At 42.1% G+C, this 25,000-nt stretch overlaps 1 protein-coding gene and 1 long non-coding RNA gene across 2 annotated transcripts in view; both read left to right on the top strand.

Annotated features, from left to right (window-relative positions):
• LOC120571440 overlaps nt 1–25,000 on the top strand; it is a 158,540-nt gene that overhangs the window by 16,742 nt on the left and 116,798 nt on the right. The gene's annotated exons all lie outside the window — the stretch shown is intronic.
• Nucleotides 5,762–6,331, top strand: LOC120571439 (E3 ubiquitin/ISG15 ligase TRIM25-like). Its single transcript, XM_039820382.1, has one exon. It carries the CDS (start codon nt 5,762–5,764, stop codon nt 6,302–6,304), a length of 543 nt encoding a protein of 180 aa, XP_039676316.1. The 3' UTR covers nt 6,305–6,331.

The following is a 25,000-nucleotide window of genomic DNA, read 5'->3' on the forward strand; positions in this document are numbered from 1 at the left end:
TTAAATGCCGAAAGGTTGCTCATTTTGTTAACAGGTGCTGTCGTTACCCGATCCGTTCTGCCTGCCTGATCTGTTCCACGTTAGCCTCCACCGGGAAGCTAACGTTAGTTTAGCTAACAGCTAATTCGGCTAACCGCTAGCCGACAGCTAGATTCAGTCTAAAATAACGTTAAGTCAAACTTAATGGGAGAAGCAGGCTACAGCTACATTAAGACTTTACAGTAATAACAATAAAGACAAGTGTTGAGTGATTGTATTTTAAATGTGCACAAGTAAAGTAGAACTGACGTAACAGCTGTTATATATGTTAACGGTTATTTCATATTTCAAGTTTTATTTTGAGGGTCCATTAAAGTTATTACATGCTGTCTCAGCTAACGGTTAGCCGAATGAGCTGTTAGCTGAACTAACGTTAGCTTGCCTGTGGAGGCTGTCGACCGGAAGCGTGGAACAGATCGGGCAGTGTCGTAAATCCTCGTACAACAGCGCACGCGCGAACATTTTGTCCACATTTGCTGAAACTGGCTCCTCTGGCACCACCTACAGCCTGGAGTGAGATTTGCAGAAATCCACCACAGCTCCCTGTTCAGATGTAGTGTTAATTTCGTCAGACGAGACGAGACTAAATATGTTCGATCCAACGACCTTTTTCCATGACTAAGACGAGAGCGATGACCGACCTGCGCCAATGTGTCCAAAAAAGCGCTGACTAAGACTAAATTAACATGCATTATTGTTGACCGAAAAAAACGAGACTAAAATGTTTGGCATAAAACGGTGGAAAGGTTTGTCTCTATTTCCAACACGAGACGTACGACAATCGGCAGCTGCCGTTGTCTGAAAAACAACACATGTTGCGTTGACTTGAAATACGCCTCGCCAGTTTAGGTGCTGCATTTATTTTATTGTAAAATATCCTTTCCTCATGCAGTGGTTGTTTTGTTCCGTTAAGGAAGAGGCTCAATATTTATATAACTTTATATATATATATATATATATATATAGCATTTATTATTTTTATTTTTATAACTATTTGTCTGAAATGGTTATCAGAAATAATTTATTTAAAAAAGACTAAAATGTTTTGACTAAAACTTGACTAAAATGGCGAGACTTTTAGTCGACTAAAACTTGACTAAGATACCTTGAGTTCTCTTTTGACTAAAACTAGACTAAAATGAGACTTTTAGTCGACTAAAACTTGACTAACAAAATTTTTTGGCACAAGACTAAGACTAAATTAAAAATAGGTGACAAAATTAACACTATTCAGATGCACCAATCAGGGGGGGCCACAGGGGCGTGTCTAACTGTTCAGATGCACCTATCAGGGCCAGAGGGGGGTGTCTAACTGTTCAGATGCACCTATCAGGGCCAGAGGGGGGTGTGTCCATCTGTTCAGATGCACCAATGAGGGCCAGAGGGGGCTTGTCTAACTGCTTGTCAATCACTGCTCATGCACACGTATTCATTCTCCCTTGTGGGGGAGGGGCTTAGGAGACTGTTTTGGGCTTTGGCCGGAAAGGGAGGGAGGGGGCTGAGAAATGTGCGAACATAGGGCCTAATTTTAAGAAAACTCTTAGAAATGTGGGAACATAATGCCTAATTTTAAGAAATATCTTAGAAATGTGGGAACATAGGGCCTAATTTTAAGAAAAATCTTAGAAATGTGGGAAGATAGGGCCTAATTTTAAGAAAAATCTTAGAAATGTGGGAACATAGGCCCTAATTTTTAAGAAAATCTTAGAAATGTGGGAACATAGGGCCTAATTTTAAGAAAAATCTTAGAAATGTAGGGAACATAGGGCCTAATTTTAAGAAAAATCTTAGAAATGTGTGGGAACATAGGGCCTAATTTTTAAGAAAAATCTTAGAAATGTGAGAACATAGGGCTGACCCCCTTTCCTATCTCTGACTTTGGTCATTTCTGGCCTTTCCTTTCCAAATGTTTCACTAAGTCAGAACTCATTTTCTCGTATTTATAAATCTGATACTTGATCATTTTGATTCAGTCAAACAGTCTTATCTTATATTTATGACTAAATATCTCAAATTTATGACTTAAGACATTTTTTTATTTATTTTTTCATTTCATTTTTCAGATTTGACTTCTTGCCTCAACTCATAGTTAGAATATATATACATATACTGTACTGTATGTATGATATATATATAAAAATAACATACTGAACTGTATATATGACATATATATATATATAGCATACATACAGTTCAGTATGTTTTATTTATATATATATATATATATATATATATATATAGAATACATACAGTACAGTATATGTTATTTATATATATGTCATATATACAGTATATGTTATTTATATAAATATATATATATATATATATATATATATATATATATACAGTGCCTATGCAAAGTATTCGCCCCCCCTTGAACTTTTCGACCTTTTGCCACATTTCAGGCCTCAAACATAAAGATGTAAAACTGTAATTTTTTGTGAAGAATCAACAACAAAGTGGGACACAATCATGAAGTGGAACGAAATTTGGATATTTCAAACCTTTTAAACAAATAAAAACTGGGAAATATTGGGCGTGCAAAATTATTCAGCCCCCTTAAGTTAATACTTTGTAGCGCCACCTTTTGCTGCGATTACAGCTGTAAGTAAAGCTTGGGGGTATGTCTCTATCAGTTTTGCACATCGAGAGACTGACATTTTTCCCCCATTCCTCCTTGCAAAACAGCTCGAGGCTCAGTGAGGTTGGATGGAGCGTTTGTGAACAACAGTTTTCAGTTCTTTCCACAGATTCTCGATTGGATTCAGGTCTGGACTTTGACTTGGCCATTCTAACACCTGGATATGTTTATTTGTGAACCATTCCATTGTAGATTTTGCTTTTTAGTTTTGGATCATTGTCTTGTTGGAAGACTAATCTCCGTCCCAGTCTCAGGTCTTTTGCAGACTCCATCAGGTTTTCTTCCAGAATGGTCCTGTATTTGGCTCCATCCATCTTCCCATCAATTTTAACCATCTTCCCTGTCCCTGCTGAAGAAAAGCAGGCCCAAACCATGATGCTGCCACCACCATGTTTGACAGTGGGGATGGTGTGTTCAGGGTGATGAGCTGTGTTGCTTTTACGCCAAACATAACGTTTTGCATTGTTGCCAAAAAGTTCGATTTTGGTTTCATCTGACCACAGCACCTTCCACATGTTTGGTCTCCCAGGTGGCTTTTGGCAAACTTTAAACGACACTTTTGATGGACATCTTTAAGAAGTGGCTTTCTTCTTGCCACTCTTCCATAAAGGCCAGATTTGTGCAGTATACGACTGATTGTTGTCCTATGGACAGAGTCTCCCACCTCAGCTGTAGATCTCTGCAGTTCATCCAGAGTGATCATGGGCCTCTTGGCTGCATCTCTGATCAGTCTTCTCATTGTATGAGCTGAAAGTTTAGAGGGACGGCCGGGTCTTCGTAGATTTGTAGTGGTCTGATACTCCTTCCATTTCAATATTATCGCTTGCACAGTGCTCCTTGGGATGTTTAAAGCTTGCGAAATCTTTTTGTATCCAAATCCGGCTTTAAACTTCTCCACAACAGTATCTCCGGGCCTGCCTGGTGTGTTCCTTGTTCTTCATGATGCTCTCCTGCGCTTTACACGGACCTCTGAGACTATAACAGAGCAGGTGCATTTATACGGAGACTTGATTACACACAGCTGGATTCTATTTATCATCATTAGTCATTTAGGTCAACATTGGATCATTCAAGATCCTCACTGAACTTCTGGAGAGAGTTTGCTGCACTGAAAGTAAAGGGGCTGAATAATTTTGCGCCCACTTTTTCAGTTTTTATTTGTTAAAAAAGTTTGAAATAGCCAATGAATTTCATTCCACTTCATAATTGGGACCCACTTGTTGTTGATTCTTCACAAAAAATTACAGTTTTATATCTTTATGTTTGAGGCCTGAAATGTGCCGAAAGGTCGAAACGTTCCAAGGGGCCGAATACTTTTCGCAAGGCACTGTATGTGTATATGTATATATATATATATATGTGTATGTCATATAGACAGTACAGTATATGTTATTTGAGTGCTTTAGTTTTTTGTTCTAACTTCTAACATTTAATTTTGTCTTTTCTGGGCTTCTGTACATTTTTTAAAATCTGCTGCGGGGAACAGATCACTGGTCCATCCGGACTTAAACAAGACCGAACTGAAAGCACATTTTGGATAAAACTCTGCTGTAACTCAGATATTTAACAAACTGTTCTAACTGCTCGCGGTTTTCGGGGCACCCCACGGTACTCGGTCTGACTGCTGCCACGCTCTCTTTAAAGCTTTGTATTTAATTTGTCATGATGTCAAATTATCAATAAAAACAAAACCCAAAACTGGTGTCGACTCATTTGTTGGCTGTTGATTATTAAAGTGCTCATATTATGCCCATTTTCAGGTTCATAATTGTATTTAGAGGTTATACCAGAATAGGTTTACATGGTTTAATTATCAAAAAACACCATATTTTCGTTACTGCACATTGCTGCAGCTCCGCTTTCACCCTGTGTGTTGAGCTCTCTGTTTTAGCTACAGAGTGAGACCTTGCAACGGCTGTAACATCTTTGTTGGGAGTCGCACATGCTCAGTAGCTAGGTAAGGACTACTAGCCAGTCAGAAGCAGAGTATGAGGGCGCGGTGCCCTGACAGTACCTTAGGTAAGGACTACTAGCCAGTCAGAAGCAGAGTATGAGGGCGTGCCCTGACAGTACCTAGGTAAGGACTACTAGCCAGTCAGAAGCAGAGTATGAGGGCGTGCCCTGACAGTACCTAGGTAAGGACTACTAGCCAGTCAGAAGCAGAGTATGATTGTGTGCCCTGACGGTACCTAGGTAAGGACTACTAGCCAGTCAGAAGCAGAGTATGAGGGCGTGCCCTGACAGTAGCTAGGTAAGGACTACTAGCCAGTCAGAAGCAGAGTATGAGGGCGCCCCTGACAGTACCTAGGTATGGACTACATGAGCTAGCTAGCTGTTTCTCTATCTTCAGTCAGTACAAGGCAGGATTAGCCGGAGACTTCTTCTAAACGAGGGCACACTTCACACAATACCTGCAGAACAGGGACATGGAAGTAGTTCTTTTGGAGATTATGGTGAACTAGTGTGTTGTAGCAGTGCTTTGCCATTCAGAACGAGCTAGCATGCTACGGTTGGCCAGCTCGTTTCGGCTAGTGACGTAGAAAGCCGTGCAGATTTTGACCAGCTCACCCGGAGACTGAAGGCAGGACACATTCAGAAACTGTATCTCACTCAGAACAGTATGGATGGTTGTTTTTCAAAGTGTGTAATAGTATAGTATGTCGAAAAAGAAATCATAAAAAGGTCATAGTATAGTATGTCAAAAAAAGTGATGAAGTCATAGTATAGAATATATATATATATATATATATATATGTATGTATTGGGATATACTATATTTTTCCCTGTCATACTAATGGATGTATGGGCATTGTAACACACCCAGTCTCTCTCTCAAAGTGCTCCTCTTCCAGGAATGAACAAAGCTTGATAACCCCTCCCTCCTCTTCCTCTCAAACACAGCCAGCTCCACTCTGTGATCATATTTCCTTGTTCCCTCCCCTTCAGAGCTACAGTTTGCAGATGGGAATTACGACAGCGTATCACATCCTGTTATTACATAAGAGCTCAGACTAGTTTCATTTCTCAGGAAGTGAGACTCAAGACAGTCAGACAGTCGTAGTCACTGAGCCGAGAGGTGAAATGGCGCAGAAAGGAGTTCAGCTGGACCGGGAAACCTTCTCTTGTTCCATCTGTCTGGATCTACTGAAGGATCCGGTGACTATTAACTGTGGACACAGCTACTGCATGAACTGTATTAAAAGCCACTGGGATGAAGAGGATGAGAAGGAAATGTACAGCTGCCCTCAGTGCAGGCAGAGCTTCACACCGAGGCCTGTACTGCTGAAAAACATCATGTTGGCAGATTTAGTGGAGGAGCTGAAGAAGACTGGACTCCAAGCTGCTCCTGCTGATCACTGCTATGCTGGAGCTGAAGATGTGGCCTGTGATGTCTGCACGGGAGAAAACTCAAAGCCATCAAGTCCTGTCTGCAATGTCTGGCTTCTTACTGCGAAACACCTTCAGTTTCATTTTGAATCTCCTCCTTTAAAGAAACACAAGCTGGTGGAGCCGTCCAAGAAGCTCCAGGAGAACGTCTGCTCTCGTCACGATGAGGTAATGAAGATTTTCTGCCGTACTGATCGGACAGCTTATCTGTTATCTCTGCTTAATGGACAAACATAAAGGCCACGATACAATCTCGGCTGCAGAAGAAAGGGATTGAGAGGCAGAAAAGCTCGAGGGGAGTCGTCAGACCATCCAGCAGAGAATCCAGGACAGAGAGAAAGATGTGAAGCTGCTTCAACAGCAGGCGGAGGCCATCGATCGGGGCCGATAAAGCAGTGGAGGACAGCAAGAAGATCTTCACCGAGCTGATCCGTCTCCTGGTGAAAAGAAGCTCTGATGTGAAGCAGCAGGTCAGATCCCAGCAGAAAAGGGAAGTGAGTCGAGTCAGAGAGCTTCAGGAGAAGCTGGAGCAGGAGATCACTGAGCTGAAGAGGGAAGACCCTGAGCTGAAGAAGCTCTCACACACAGAGGATCACAGCCAGTTGCTTTACACAACTACCCCTCACTGTCACCACTCAGCCAATCAGCATCCAGCATCCATATCCGTCCTCTGAGCTGCTTTGAGGACGTGACAGCGGCCGTGTCAGAAGTCAGAGATAAACTACAGGACGTCCTGAGAGAGAAGTGGACAAACGTCTCACTGACAGGGACTGAAGTGGACGTTTTACTGCCACAACCAGAGCCCAAGACCAGAGCTGGATTCTTAAAATATTCACGTGACATCACACTGGATCCAAACACAGCAAACACAGAGCTGTTATTATCTGAGGGGAACAGGAAAGCAACATTAATGTGGGAACAACAGTCTTATTCTAGTCACCCAGACAGATTCACTGACTGGTCTCAGGTCCTGAGTAGAGAGGGTCTGACTGGACGTTGTTACTGGGAGGTGGAGAGGAGAGGAGGAGTTTCTGTAGCAGTCGCATACAAGAATATCAGCAGAGCAGGGGGTCGGAGGAATGTGGATTTGGACGAAATGACAAATCTTGGGCGTTAGATTGTAACAACAACAGATATACATTTTGGTCCAACAAAGTCCAAACTCCCGTCTCAGGTCCTGTGTCCTCCAGAGTAGGAGTGTACCTGGATCACAGTGCAGGTATTCTGTCCTTCTACAGCGTCTCTGAAACCATGACTCTCCTCCACAGAGTCCAGACCACATTCACTCAGCCCCTCTATGCTGGACTTTGGGTTTATGATTATGGATCCTCTGCTGAGTTGTGTAAACTGAAATAGACAGAAGTCATTCAAGGGTTAAATTTTATCATTCAAATCATCAAATCATTTTTTATTTTAAAAAAAGGAAAACTTCTCTAAATTGCAGCTTGTTAAATGAGAATATTTTCTGGTTCCTTCACTCTCCTCGAGGCTTTTTTCTGCATTTTGATGCTTTTTTAATTTTTTGACTCATTCAAGACTTTTGTTGATGCTTTTGATACATTTTCAATGTTTTTTAAAGGTGGTTTTTATTGAAAGATTTTTGATGCTCGCGACAACACACACACACATGGACACACACAAACACACACACATGGACACACACACATGGACACACACGGACACACCGACACACACGGACACACACTGACACACACACACAGACGAACACACACTGACACACACACACACAAACACACACACACACACAAATGCACATACACACACGTGGACACACTTGTACACACACCCACGTTCACACACTGACACACACACAATGACACAAACACACTCTCTCTCTCACACACACACACAGGTGGACACACATGTACACACACACGGACACACACTGACACACACACAAAACACACACAATGACACACACTCTCACACACACACACACTCTGCGCTGAGTTGTGTAAACTGAAATAGTGTGAAGTCATTTTGAAGGTTAAATTCTGTGTTTTAACTCTTAAATAATATAATAATTATTTAGTCTCCATGTTTGTAGCTGAGAGATGATTGTTGTCTTTTTCATTTGTTTACACGTTTTTGTTGCTTTTTCTTACTTTTTTGCTTTTATAAAAACAAACATTCACTTCGATATCTATCTGCTTTTCTAAACGTTTTTGTACATTTCTTTGACGTCTTTGTTTGCATGTATTGACGTTTTAGAAGTGATGAGATGATTTCTGTGTGTTGATGAAAACCATTCGGGGAGCCCCAGAAGCTCTCAATGTGCTCAGTTGAGATCTGTTATTTTACCTTTGATTGTTGAAACAAGGACTATATGTTAAAAAAGATCTTTACCGAGATGATCTGGAAGATATTAGCTGTTTGTTATTCATGTATTTCTCCACGTTATGTATCTGCGGGACAGGAAGATGTCTGTTAAATAGCGATGTCTTAATAGTGTATATAAGGCTGTTTAAAGAGCAATGCGTGCGGACGAATCCCTATACAGCATAGTGTGTATTAATGATAAACAACTATACTTTCAAAACTGGAGGAATATATAACCGCCATAAACGTATTTTGAGATCAAATTGTGATAAAATAACTTCCGCATCTATCTATCACTGACCGGAAGTGACGTAACGCAGGGAGTCTGGTCAAGTTCATGCTCAAATTACAATGGATCGGATGAAGAAACCGAGCTCTCCAACGTTGGCGAGCATGCCTATGATGGCCCACAGGCCTATAATTATGAGCCTCCTAGAAGAGATAGAGGTCAGGGGAGATTAGGGGGAGATCAGGGGGAGGAACAATGGGCAGAAGAGAGAAGTAGAGTTGCGAACCAGTGGCGGGCAATAGGGCAAGTGACTTTGTGAGTTACTGTGTAGTATGGTGGCTAACTCTGGTTCATCTAGGCTAGTACATTGGTGTTATACAAAAAATCTGCTTTAGCAAACATACCTTTCGACCATGTTTTAGATTAAACATACATGTAGATTGTCTTAATTTAAGCCAGCACACGTTTTGTCTTGTGATATTCTACAACCAAAGATTTTAACACTCAGACAGCTGTGGAGTCCATCAGAGCCATGGATGTATTAAGAGAAGCAGGTTAGCACTAGCACATAGTCGTTTTGTTGGCTAGGTGTTTAGTGCGGACATTGTGAGGCTATGGCGTCGGCGGTGGACAGCATGTGTTGTCGAGAGGTGGATGCCTACTGGGCTCTAGTTGAGGGTTTAGTCCCGGCCACGGACATTACCTGCCTGACGCTCCATCCCGGCTTTGATGCCTGCTGCCTCAACCCGTTCTCGCTGCAGGTAGCATACCTCAACTTCAGGCAGGAGTATGGTCCTCTCCAAGCCAACAGACCAGAGGATGTTTAGACCAGACTAATTTATAACACTGTTATATTATTATACACTTCTATTATAGTCGCCAGTTTTCTAAACAAATACACTATCAAAAATAATTAATGTACATACTGTAACTACTTATATATAGCCATATTCTACTGCTCTTCATACTATTCCTCCTGCACATACAGTACACTTATTCTTACGTTTACCGTTTCTGCACTACAATGGTACTGTTGCCACACTGCACACTGTCTATATGGTTCATACTGAAAATCCATATTTATTCAGTTTTCTTATAATATATTCTGTTAATACCCTGCATATATATCTATATTCTTACTACTATGTTACTCCTACTACATTGCACATATCTGTACATGTTCATTACTTACACTTATACATATTTGATTTTGTTTCACTTCTGGTTGGACGCAAACTGCATTTTGTTGTCTTTGTACTTGTACTCTGCACAATGACAATAAAGTATAATCTAATCTAATGTGCATTATTGATGCTGAGGGATTAGCAGATTTTAAACTCTGATGTGCATACATACCTTTATGGAATAGAATAACTGAAAATGTTACATCAAATAAGTCTATCACTCTTGATCATATTGACTGTTAACAGGATTATCAATATCAACATTACACCCATATCATTCTCTAGGCAGTTCCGATACACAGCCTACAGGCAGGTGGTCCGATAGACATATGGGTTTCTGGGCAGGGAGATCAGGAAGGTGATACCAGCTTGTGTTGTGGGCGCAATCAGGAGGCAGTTTCCAGAGGAAGGGAGGCAATCAATAAATATATTTTCTTTTCACAAATGAACACAATCACACAGTGTCTTGTTGTATAAAATGTATTCATAATTTCATTGATAGTAAGTAGGAGTGTTGGGCAAGTTACTTCCAAAATGTAGTTCATTATAGATTACTAGTTATTGTCATTTCAGAGTAATTAGTTATATTACAGTATCTGAATTGTAACGCTTTACACTACCTTTGCATTACTTTAGTTTGACTTTGCAGGTAGCTTGTGAATTTCACCACCAGATCAATAAAGTCTCATCTTTGTCAACTTTAATACATCATAACAAGAGTTCTCTCAAGACACTTTACAAATAGAGTAGATTTGGACAAAATGACAAATCTTGGGGCGTAGATTGTAACAACAACAGTTATACATTTTGGTCCAACAATGTCCAATCTCCCGTCTCAGGTCCTGAGTCCTCCAGAGTAGGAGTGTACCTGGATCACAGTGCAGGTATTCTGTCCTTCTACAGCGTCTCTGAAACCATGACTCTCCTCCACAGAGTCCAGACCACATTCACTCAGCCCCTCTATGCTGGACTAACGGTTTATGGTTTTGGAGTCTCTGCTGAGTTGTGTAAACTGAAATAGACAGAAGTCATTTAAGGGTTAAATTCTGTCATTCTGAGTCATTTTTTATTTTAAAAAAAAGGAAAACTTCTCTAAATTGCAGCTTGTTAAATGAGAATATTTTCTGGTTCCTTCCACTCTTTCGAGGCTTTTTCTGCATTTTGATGCTTTTTAAATTTTTTGACTCATTCAAGACTTTTGTTGATGCTTTTTGATACATTTTCAATGTTTATTTACGGTGGTTTTATTGAAAGCTTTTTGACGCTACAACACACACACACGGACACACACTGACACACACACACACAACACACACACACACGTGAACACACAATGACACACACAAACACACACACACATGGACACACACACACACACACACGACACACACACACAAACACACTCTCTCACACACACACACACACACACACACACACACACACACACACACACACACACACGAGACACACACACAGACACACACACATACAAACTCACACACACACACACAAACACACTCTCTCTCTCTCTCACACACACACACTCTGCTGAGTTGTGTAAACTGAAATAGTCAGAAGTCATTTAAGGTTAAATTCTGTGTTTTAACTCTTAAATAATATAATAATTATTTAGTCTCCATGTTTGTAGCTGAGAGAGATTGTTGTCTTTTTTCATTTGTTTACACGTTTTTGTTGCTTTTTCTTACTTTTTTGCTTTTATAAAAACATGTCCCTTTCTTCGATATCTATCTGCTTTTCTAAACGTTTTTGTACATTTCTTTGACGTCTTTGTTTGCATGTATTGACGTTTTAGAAGTGATGAGATGATTTCTGTGTGTTGATGAAAACCATTCGGGGAGCCCCAGAAGCTCTCAATGTGCCCAGTTGAGATCTGTTATTTTACCTTTGATTGTTGAAACAAGGACGATATGTTAAAAAGATCTTTACCGAGATGATCTGGAGATATTAGCTGTTTGTTATTCATGTATTTCTCCACGTTATGTATCCGTGGGACAGGAAGATGTCTGTTAAATAGCGGTGTCTTAATAGTGTATATAAGGGTGTTTAAGTTGTATGTTAAAATAGTCAAGTCGAAGAAAATCTTTCAAGGTGGCAGAAATGCTTCAGGACATTGTATTTCTGAATATATCTGATATGTTTGGCATTTTATCTCATACATTTTGTCACCTTATCGAGAAATAAATACTACTTTAAATCCAAAAACATTGTTATTGTGTCTTGACAATCCCTCTGGAGTGACTTGTAAGACCTGTTGCAGATACTAGGCAGTAGCATAACGCTAAAGTTTTCAGGCTCCAACTGTGTGGGAGCCTCGTTACAAAGCTAAAAGGGTTGTTTGGTGGCCATTTAAATATTCATTAAGTATGGCAACAAAACGTGAACAACTGGAAAACTGCTTGTAGAATTCTAATATAGATTTTATTTATTTACTTTTAGCATGTATAGAGCCAGCATATTTCCACCAGACTCCATGTAAATAATCAGGACTTTTAGCGTGTATAGAGCCAGCATATCTCCACATGTACAAATGGGTGAATTAAGGGTTTATTTCAAACAAACCAGAGTGGTGATTGTTGGAATAGTGGAAAGATGAACCAAGACGGCTTTTGGTAGTTTTATTTAGTTTCTGTCCACTTTGAATGAAGTGTGTTTTAACACACAAACACAGACAGATGCACACACAGACACACTGAGGGGACCAATAGACAGATAGGCTGGGGAACTCATATTAATGTTAAAAATGCCATGGGACCTTTTTAAGATTTAATATTAGTCAGTGACAATGAGAATAATGTTACAAACACGATCATTCCCTCCAATATCGTCAATGCGTGATCATTGCAATCGCAATAGTAGTCAAAAATCATCCCACTACATATTTTCCTCATATGGTGCAGCCCTAGCGTTCACACTGAGGTGTGTCCGTACAAATCTGGGCGGGCAGATTAGATAGTAAGATACGAATAGATTTGCACAGTTTAAATATTTGAAGAAAGGCGACAAAAACCTCGCAAGAATCGACCGAAACTAGAAATCAGCGCAAAAAGACTTGAAAACAGGGACCTAAACAAACATTGCCAATATACTGTTACGGTGCGTATTATTCCAACTTTTTTCTAACGTTTTTAAGAGTTTTTTTCCTAAAAATCTTCCGACTTTATTGCTTTAAAATAAACCGACCATTTGACAGCGAGTAACGCTATTAAACAGAAAAGATCCCGTGATCAGACTCGGCGATTAAAGCCGCGCAAATATTCCCTTCTCGTCGATGTGAACGAGCCAAAAGCTCCTGTTGTTGTTGTTGTTGTTGTTGTTGTGTGTTTGTGTAGTTGTTGTCCTGAGGCCTGTACTACGAATCAAGATCAACATGTCCTGGATCTCTTTCCAGTTATCCCACTCGCCAAACCAAAACAAACGCGGTCCCGCGACAACCTGTACTACGACGCTGGTTATCAACTAGTTCAGTCAACTCAGGGTTTCCTGATCCAGCCACGCCGCGTTCACATAAAGAGGCGGTGTTTGGCCACACGACCAATCGCAAACATCTACCAGAGCAGCATATTTTAAACAAGAAGAGCTAACTATAATTCTACATAAATATGAAGAACACAGAACCACGGTTTTACAGGCATAACACGTAATACAGTCGCGCTGCTTCAAAACAGGAAGGAAAGCTGGCAAAAAAAAATAAAAATAGCCGACGCTGTAGATGTTTATATCACAACGCTTATTAATATCATTTCCTCATCAGTCAGGACCAAGATCTGACCATAATTACACTTGTGCTTTCCTAAACTGTCGTTGCTTTAGCCTATAATTTCAGTTGCAACCCTGGCAGTGAAGCGACCGTGAGAGCAAATAAAAAATATAAAACATAATTCAAACCGATGGCGAGTGGCGACACACGGCTCAAAGCCGATATGTAATTCCCTCCCATTTATAATATATATATTTCATACAAATACCAATCCGGGAATGTTAACGGGGTTGTCGATCTCTAAATGTTTTAACTTTTATGAGCGCCCCTTTCTCTCTCTCTCTGTACCGAGCTCCGCCTGATCTTCTAAGAACGGTGACGCCGTTATCAATAGAGTATTGATTGGTCGGTAGCGTGCTTTAACACTGAGTATTGATTGGTCAGTAGGCGGTGCTTTAACACTGAGTATTGATTGGTCAGTAGGAGGTCCTTTAACACTGAGTATTGATTGGTCAGTAGGCGGTGCTTTAACACTGAGTATTGATTGGTCAGTAGGCGGTGCTTTAACACCGGTTGATCTCTGATCTCCAACTTAACCTGCTCCCGACCAGGTTAGGTGTTCAGCATGAGTTACACACGGCGATTGAAACCGATAACAACTAATCCACCTTAGGTACAGAAAATCCTGGGTTGAACCTGGAAGTTACCTCGTTAACGCCAAATCCTGCTCGTGAGTACAGGCCTCTGGTGATGATGATGATCGTTTTGTTGTTGTGTTTGCAGGTCAGAGGTCAGGGTCACAGCAGGGCGCAGCACGCAGAAGAGAGAAGGACTTCGGACTGTGTCGTCCTATAGACTCCTTTAATTATTATTGTAATCTATTGAGACACACAGACACACACACACAGAGACACACACACACACACACACACAGATATATACAGAGACACACACACACACACACACACACAGACAGAAACCACACACACACACACACACAGAGACACACAGACACACACACACACAGATATATACAGAGACACACACACACACACACACACAGACAGAAACACACACACACACACACACACACACAGACACACAGACACACACACACACAGATATATACAGAGACACACACACCCACACAGATATATACACACACACACACACACACACACAGATATATACACACACACAGATATATACACACACACACAGATATATACACACACACAGATATATACACACACACAGATATATACACACACACACAGATATACAGAGACCACACACACACAGAGACATAACACGCGCACATACACACACACACACACACACACACACACACACACACACACACACACACACACACACACACACGGACAGACAGACCCAGCACACACACGTACAGACAGCACACACACAGACAGACAGAGACACACACACGTACAGATACACAGAAACAAACACACCCACACACTTACAGACACACACACACACACACAGATAGACACATACAGACACTCACACAGATACACAGACACAAAGCACACACACACACACACAGACAGCCACACACACATACACACACACACACACGCGTACACACACACACATACACAGACACACACACACACGACTCACACACACAGACACAGACACACACACAGCACACACACAGACACACACAGACACACACACACACACACACACACACACACACACACACACACACACACACACACACACACACAGCTCGATGCCAAACCCCAGTGCTTTCTTTGATAAACAGTTTGTCTCAGACGTGATTCCGAATTTTTGAAAGTTTGTAAGAAATGTGAGAATGTCCCACAGAGTCTGGTGGAAGCGGCGCGCACACACACACACACACACACACACACACACACACACACACACACACACACACACACACACAAACAGACACACACACACACACACACACACAGAGACACACACACACAGAGACACACACACACAGGTACCGCTGTCTGATAGAAAGGTCTACGGTCGCCAACAACCGGCTTTATTAACGGCCAATAATTAATAATTCTCTAAAGCTTAACTGGTCCAAAATCAACCTTTTAAGAAGAATAACTTCTGGGTGGACAGGCTGTGAGAAACTGACGAGTTAAGAGCTGAGAAATAATCCCCAATGATGCAGAATTAAGCAGAATTATCCACAAAAGTTTGTCTGTATTTGTGACTGACCTATAAAGCATTAGGGGATATTTACTGGCTGTTAATATAGAGCTGATGGCGATGGTATCTCATATATCTATGAAGGGAAACTGTTGGAAAATCCGTTAACTTAAATCTGTATTTTATGTAAAATCTCTCTTTTCTGATTGGACCAGTTTCTCCAGTAAAGGTCCGACCGGTTCTCACTCCGAACTCGTCAAGATACGGACGCCAGTGTCTCTCGGCGTCGGATAGGACGCCAAAAATCCACTTTTTTCCAAGGTGGCGCCCGACAAAATGACGTAATAATCCGGGACGTAGCTCATCCAATCACATCGAAGCATTGACGTCAATGCTGCTGCCGGTTCTGCCGTTGTTTACCTTTCTTCTTCTTCTTCTAGTCCCCGTAGAAAGAGCAGCGTCGGTAGCCTTCGCTCATTAGCGCCTCCTCTGGTCAGGAGAAGAATGCAGCTGGTGTTGGCGAGCACCAAGCGCCGGTATAAACAGTCACAGAGATTTCATGAAACACGACAACTTATCGGGGACTTTGTCTTATTCACAGTAACCCCAGAGTTAGATAAGTCCATACATACCCTTCTCATCTCAGTGCGTTAGTAAAGCTGTCTGATGCCGCCAGTGGCAGCAGCCAATCACAGAACAGACAGGTGACTGGTTCCAGTAATCCTTCTGCTCCCAATAAGTGACAAAATAACACCAACATGTTCCTATTTACATATTGTGATTTGTAGAGTCACGCGTGTACAAAAACAAAGTAACATGAGACACAGCCGTCTTCTAACCAGTAAACAAACCGGAACTATATTCTCAGGCGGAAGAATATAGTACTTGCGGAGTGATTTGCTTTGCAGCAAGCCTGTCTGAGAATATATGTAGAGTCTTTTATCAACTCCTACGTTAGGCCAATATGGTTGGATCAGGGGAGAACTTGCTCGGAGACGCTGTTCTGGCGTGCCAATAATCAATGTCCACAATTTGTCTGCGTTTTTGGTTGCTGTGACCCATTTATTTTCAGTATAACGGTCCTTACCGTCCCACAAGCATAGAGTCCATTTCATTTCTGGTTTAGTTTCCTTGTCAAACAACTGAAACACTGCCCAAACTGACACGACTGACACAGTAAAAGTAGGGCTGCTCCTCTTGGTGGATTATTCGACTAATCAGTTGGTTTGGTCTTTAGTCAACTTAGATTTCTTTAGTCCATTAGTCATGTTTGATGTTGTTTTTCATGCTGAATGACTTATTTCCAATAAACGTCACGAGCACATCTCTGGTAAACACAAGAATTAAAGTGGTGCTTTTAGCAGGACTCTTTGTGGAGAAACTCAGATTTACAGATCTGTCGTTAAATCAACTAATCGATTAGACGATCCGATTGAATGAGTGTTAGTCGACTAAGAATTTCTTCAGTCGAGCACAGCCCTAGTGAAAAGCTGTCTGCTTTCCCCGTTTTCCACACCTGTGTACCTGTGGCTGATGAGCTTTATGCCTTCCCGAGGCCATGCTCCACCCAGTGCTCAAACATAAAACTGCACCTTGACATAACCGACATGGAAGCATATACAAACAAAGTGGTGAAAGGCTCCAACAATATAGTTCCCGGTTTGTTTACTGGTTAGAAGATGACTGTGTCTCATGTTACATTGTTTTTGTACACGCTGTGACTCTACAAATCACAACATGTGTTTTTAAAGCGTTATTTTGTCACTTTTGTCACTTATTCGAGCAATAGGATTACTGGAACCATTCACCTGCAGGCTCTGTGCTAGGCTTTGATTGATTGATTGATTGATTGATTAGACAGTAACAGAAATAAATGCATAACAGGATGCCAACACAGTGACATTGTACATTTATCAGAACTGTCGAGAATAATACAAGAAAGTTACAAACTTATTTCCATTGTGGTCCTCGTTATAGTCTGACAAAGATGTCCAGGCAAGCTACAGATGACTAAAAGGTACCTTATGTACACTCAACCACATCCAAATACAAATATATACACTGTAATAATAAATATTCATTTAAGACTGCATAAAAGATTCTAATGAATCTAATTAGCATTTAACAACCATTCACCACATGCTCAATTAAAACAACGATCTGACTGGCTTAACTTAATAGAGAGTAGTAGGACAGCCCGAAATTCCTTTCCTGGCGTATTACGTCTCGTCTCTTCGGTGTGTTCTGAGGAACTTTTTGGACCAACTCGGGAGACCATTCAGCCCGACTGACCTTTTCTAGCCGACGGTCGGCCGTCTGGTCACTGCCAACTTCCACTGCTTCGATATCAGTCGGGTCGAAATTTTACAGGCCTATCCTTTCCTAACATTGACTTTGTCATTTCTGGCCTATCCTTTCCATGTTCCCACATTTCAAAATAAGGGCCTATGTTCCCACATTTCAAAATAAGGGCCTATGTTCCCACATTTCAAAATAAGGGCCTATGTTCCCACATTTCAAAATAAGGGCCTATGTTCCCACATTTCAAAATAAGGGCCTATGTTCCCACATTTCAAAATAAGGGCCTTTGTTCCCACATTTCCTCCTTTGTATCAGATTTTTATCACCCCCTTTCTCCCAATTTGGTAGCCAATTACACCCAACCTATTATCCAGTAGCAATGGACTACAGATGGCATGTAACCCTAACCTAACATAGGTGTGTAAGCAGCTTTATCGTCAATAACGAACGCCAAAGTCACCTGACCGAGCGTCCGTATGTCACGCGATGGGAGTGAGAACGTGTTCCCGCTACGGTCGCCAACAGTACAAATGTCGGACCGGTTCTGGTGAAACTGTTCCGGTCCAAACGAGCCGCTTCACTGCAGAGGGAACTTTTAAACCGGGAACGGTAACATCACCGTTAAAAGGAATCAATAGAATTATATAAAGTCCCGTCAGATTTTCACTGGTTTTTGTTTCCCAGCAGGTTTTAAATGTCGAAAAGTTGCTCATTTTGTTAAAAGGTGCTGTCGTTACCCGATCCGTTCTGCCTGCCTGATCTGTTCCACGTTAGCCTCCACCGGAAGCTAACGTTAGTTTAGCTAACAGCTAATTCGGCTAACCGCTAGCCGACAGCTAGATTCAGTCTAAAATAACGTTAAGTCAAACTTAATGGGAGAAGCAGGCTACAGCTACATTAAGACTTTACAGTAATAACAATAAAGACGAGTGTTGAGTGATTGTATTTTAAATGTGCACAAGTAAAGTAGAACTGACGTAACAGCTGTTATATATGTTAACGGTTATTTTATATTTCCCAAGTTTTATTTTGAGGGGCTATTAAAGTTATTACATGCTGTCTCAGCTAACGGTTAGCCGAATGAGCTGTTAGCTGAACTAACGTTAGCTTGCCTGTGGAGGCTGTCGACCGGAAGCGTGGAACAGATCGGGCAGTGTCGTAAATCCTCGTACAACAGCGCACGCGCGAACATTTTGTCCACATTTGCTGAAACTGGCTCCTCTGGCACCACCTACAGCCTGGAGTGAGATTTGCAGAAATCCAGCACAGCTCCCTGTTCAGATGCACCAATCAGGGCCAGAAGGGGCGTGTCTAACTGTTCAGATGCACCAATCAGGGCCAGAAGGGGCGTGTCTAACTGTTCAGATGCACCTATCAGGTCGAGAGGGGGTGGGTCCATCTGTTCAGATGCACCAATCAGGGCCATGGGGTGTGCCCAACTGTTCAGATGCACCAATCAGGGCCAGAGGGGGGGTGTCTAACTGTTCAGATGCACCAATCAGGGCCATGGGGCGTGTCCAACTGTTCAGATGCACCAATCAGGGCCAGAAGGGGCGTGTCTAACTGTTCAGATGCACCTATCAGGTCCAGAGGGGGTGGGTCCATCTGTTCAGATGCACCAATCAGGGCCATGGGGTGTGCCCAACTGTTCAGATGCACCAATCAGGGCCAGAGGGGGGGTGTCTAACTGTTCAGATGCACCAATCAGGGCCATGGGGCGTGTCCAACTGTTCAGATGCACCAATCAGGGCCAGAGGGGGCTTGTCTAACTGCTTTTCAATCACTGCTCATGCACACGTATTCATTCTCCCTTGTGGGGGGAGGGGCTTAGGAGACCGTTTTGAGCTTTAGCGGAAAGGGAGGGGAGGGACTTAGAAATGTGCGAACATAGGGCCTAATTTTAAGAAAAATCCTAGAAATGTGCGAACATAGGGCCTAATTTTAAGAAATATCTTAGAAATGTAGGAACATAGGGCCTAACGAGGGCACACTTCACACAATACCTGCAGAACAGGGACATGGAAGTAGTTCTTTTGGAGATTATGGTGAACTAGTGTGTTGTAGCAGTGCTTTGCCATTCAGAACGAGCTAGCATGCTACGGTTGGCCAGCTCGTTTCGGCTAGTGACGTAGAAAGCCGCAGTAGTTAAATGAGAAATGAGCACATTTGTAAACAGTATTGCTGCGTACCTTATCGGATACTTTTTCTTTGCAAAACTGTGAGATAAACATCGAGCTATGAACTTTGAGCTCTTGCTCAGATATGGTGCAAAGAGATAGTAAGTCAAAAAAGCACGCTGGCTCGTATACTGCAAAATACAACCGGGTATATCTATAGTATATATATTTATACATATATATATTTATATATATATGATATTGGGATATACTATATTTTTCCCTGTCATACTAATGGATGTATGGGCATTGTAACACACCCAGTCTCTCTCTCAAAGTGCTCCTCTTCCAGGAATGAACAAAGCTTGATAACCCCTCCCTCCTCTTCCTGCTCTCAAACACAGCCAGCTCCACTCTGTGATCATATTTCCTTGTTCCCTCCCCTTCAGAGCTACAGTTTGCAGATGGGTGTAACCAACATGCTGGGGCAATTACGACAGCGTATCACATCCTGTTATTACATCAGAGCTCAGACTAGATTCATTTCTCAGGAAGTGAGACTCAAGACAGTCAGACAGTCGTAGTCACTGAGCGAGAGGTGAAATGGCGCAGAAAGGAGTTCAGCTGGACCGGAACCCTTCTCTTGTTCCATCTGTCTGGATCTACTGAAGGATCCGGTGACTATTACCTGTGGACACAGCTACTGCATGAACTGTATTAAAAAAGGCCACTGGGGATGAAGAGGATGAGAAGGAAATGTACAGCTGCCCTCAGTGCAGGCAGAGCTTCACACCGAGGCCTGTACTGCTGAAAAACATCATGTTGGCAGATTTAGTGGAGGAGCTGAAGAAGACTGGACTCCAAGCTGCTCCTGCTGATCACTGCTATGCTGGAGCTGAAGATGTGGCCTGTGATGTCTGCACCGGAGAAAACTCAAAGCCATCAAGTCCTGCCTGGTGTGTCTGATCTCTTATTGTGAGAAACACCTTCAGCCTCATTTTGAATCTCCTGCTTTTGGAAACACAAGCTGGTGGAGCCGTCCAAGAAGCTCCAGGAGAACGTCTGCTCTCGCCATGATGAGGTAATGAAGATTTTCTGTCGTACTGATCAGCAGCTTATCTGTTATCTCTGCTACGGCGAAGAACATAAAGGCCACGACACAGTCTCAGCTGCAGCAGAAAGGACTGAGAGGCAGAAAAAGCTCGAGGGGAGTCGACAGACCATCCAGCAGAGAATCCAGGACAGAGAGAAAGATGTGAAGCTGCTTCAACAGCAGGCGGAGGCCATCGATCGCGACCGAGCAAAGCAGTGGAGGACAGCGAGAAGATCTTCACCGAGCTGATCCGGCTCTCCTGGAGAAAAGAAGCTCTGATGTGAAGCAGCAGGTCAGATCCCAGCAGAAAAGGGAAGAGAGTCGAGTCAGAGAGCTTCAGGAGGAGCGGGGGGCAGGAGATCACTGAGCTGAAGAGGGAAGACGCTGAGCTGAAGAAGCTCTCACACACAGAGGATCACAGCCAGTTTCTACACAACTACCCCTCACTGTCACCTCTCAGCCAATCAGCATCCAGCATCCATATCCGTCCTCTGTACTAGCTTTGAGGGAGGCACAACGCCGTTCAGAAGTCAGAGATAAACTACAGGACGTCCTGAGAGAGAAGTGGACAACCGTCTCACTGACAGGGACTGAAGTGGACGTTTTACTGCCACAACCAGAGCCCAAGACCAGAGCTGGATTCTTAAAATATTCACGTGACATCACACTGGATCCAAACACAGTAAACACACAGCTGTTATTATCTGAGGGGAACAGGAAAGCAACATTAATGAGTCAACAACAGTCTTATTCTAGTCACCCAGACAGATTCACTAACAGGTTTCAGGTCCTGAGTAGAGAGAGTCTGACTGGACGTTGTTACTGGGAGGTGGAGAGGAGAGGAGGAGTTTATGTAGCAGTCGCATACAAGAATATCAGCAGAGCAGGGGGGTCGGATGAATGTGGATTTGGACGAAATGACAAATCTTGGGCGTTAAATTGTAACAACAACAATTATATATTTTGGTCCAACAAAGTCCAAACTCGCGTCTCAGGTCCTTGGTCCTCCAGAGTAGGAGTGTACCTGGATCACAGTGCAGGTATTCTGTCCTTCTACAGCGTCTCTGAAACCATGACTCTCCTCCACAGAGTCCAGACCACATTCACTCAGCCCCTCTATGCTGGACTAATGGTTTATTGGTCTTCTGGAGACTCTGCTGAGTTGTGTAAACTGAAATAGACAGAAGTCATTTAAGGGTTAAATTCTGTCATTCTGAGTCATTTTTTATTTTAAAAAAAGGAAAACTTCTCTAAATTGCAGCTTGTTAAATGAGAATATTTTCTGGTTCCTTCACTCCTCGAGGCTTTTTTCTGCATTTTGATGCTTTTTAAATTTTTTGACTCATTCAAGACTTTTGTTGATGCTTTTTGATACATTTTCAATGTTTATTTTACGGTGGTTTTTATTGAAAGCTTTTTGATGCTCGCTACAACACACACACATGGACACACACACATGGACACACACACACACAAACACACACACTCTCTCACACACACACACACATGGACACACACGTACACACACACACACACACACACAGACGGACACAAACACACACAAACACACACTCTCTCACACACACACACACGTACACAAACACGGACACACACTGACACACACACACACAAACACACACACACACACATGCACATACACACACGTGGACACACATGTGTACACACACGCCACACACGGACACACACATGGACACACACGTTCACACACTGACACACACACACACATGGACACACACACACGGACATACACACGGACACACATACAACTCACACACACACACACGACACACACACACACATACAAACACACACACACACACACACACACAAACACACTCTCACACACACACACACACACACACACACACACACACACACAAACACACTCTCTCACACACACACACACACAGACATAGACATAGACACACACACACACATACAAACTCACAATAACAACACACACACACAAACACACTCTCTCACACACACACACACACAGACATAGACACAGACACACACACACACACACACAACACACACAAAAACACACACACACACACACACACTCCTGTTGAGTTGTGTAAACTGAAATAGTCAGAAGTCATTTAAGGTTAAATTCTGTGTTTTAACTCTTAAATAATATAATAATTATTTAGTCTCCATGTTTGTAGCTGAGAGATGATTGTTGTCTTTTTTCATTTGTTTACACGTTTTTGTTGCTTTTTCTTACTTTTTTGCTTTTATAAAAACATGTCACTTTCTTCGATATCTATCTGCTTTTCTAAACGTTTTTGTACATTTCTTTGACGTCTTTGTTTGCATGTATTGACGTTTTAGAAGTGATGAGATGATTTCTGTGTGTTGATGAAAACCATTCGGGGAGCCCCAGAAGCTCTCAATGTGCTCAGTTGAGATCTGTTATTTTACCTTTGATTGTTGAAACAAGGACGATATGTTAAAAAAGATCTTTACCGAGATGATCTGGAGATATTAGCTGTTTGTTATTCATGTATTTCTCCACGTTATGTATCTGCGGGACAGGAAGATGTCTGTTAAATAGCGATGTCTTAATAGTGTATATAAGGGTGTTTAAAGAGCAATGTGCAGGTTGGACACCCCTATACAGCATAGTGTATATTAATGATAAACAACTATACTTTCAAAACTGGAGGAATATATAACCGCCATAAACGATATTTTGAGATCAAATTGTGATAAAATAACTTCCGTCATCTATCTATCACTGACCGGAAGTGACGTACCGAGGGAGTCTGGTCAAGTTCATGCTCAAATTACAATGGACGTGGATGAAGAAACCGAGCTCTCCAACGTTGGCGAACCATGCCTAATGATGGCCCACAGGCCTATAATTATGAGCCTCCTAGAAGAGATAGAGGTCAGGGGAGATTAGGGGGAGATCAGGGGAGGAACAATGGGCAGAAGAGAGAAGTAGAGTTGCGAACCAGTGGCGAATAGGGCAAGTGACTTTGTGAGTTACTGTGTAGTATGGTGGCTAACTCTGGTTCATCTAGGCTAGTACATTGGTGTTATACAAAAATCTGCTTTAGCAAACATACTTTTCGACCATGTTTTAGATTAAACATACATGTAGATTGTCTTAATTTAAGCCAGCAACGTTTTGTCTTGTGATATTCTACAACCAAAGATTGTAATGCTCAGACAGCTGTGGAGTCCATCAGAGCCACGGATGTATTAAGAGAAGCAGGTTAGCACTAGCACATAGTCGTTTTGTTGGCTAGGTGTTTAGTGCGGACATTGTGAGGCTATGGCGTCGGCGGTGGACAGCATGTGTTGTCGAGAGGTGGATGCCTACTGGGCTCTAGTTGAGGGTTTAGTCCCGGCCACGGACATTACCTGCCTGACGCTCCATCCCGGCTTTGATGCCTGCTGCCTCAACCCGTTCTCGCTGCAGGTAGCATACCTCAACTTCAGGCAGGAGTATGGTCCTCTCCAAGCCAACAGACCAGAGGATGTTTAGACCAGACTAATTTATAACACTGTTATATTATTATACACTTCTATTATAGTCAGCCGTTTTCTAAACAAATACACTATCAAAATAATTAATGTACATACTGTAACTACTTATATATAGCCATATTCTACTGCTCTTCATACTATTCCTCCTGCACATACAGTACACTTATTCTTACGTTACCGTTTCTGCACTACAATGGTACTGTTGCCACACTGCACATATCTGTCTATATGGTTCATACTGAATATCCATATTTATTCTGTTTTTC

Source organism: Perca fluviatilis, chromosome 13, assembly GCF_010015445.1.
Source record: "Perca fluviatilis chromosome 13, GENO_Pfluv_1.0, whole genome shotgun sequence".
In the NCBI taxonomy this organism is placed as follows: Eukaryota; Metazoa; Chordata; class Actinopteri; order Perciformes; family Percidae; genus Perca; species Perca fluviatilis.

Bases quoted from the DNA above. Each gene is read 5' to 3' on its own strand.
- LOC120571439 (XM_039820382.1), top strand. From the start codon at position 5,762: ATGGCGCAGAAAGGAGTTCAGCTGGACCGGGAAACCTTCTCTTGTTCC.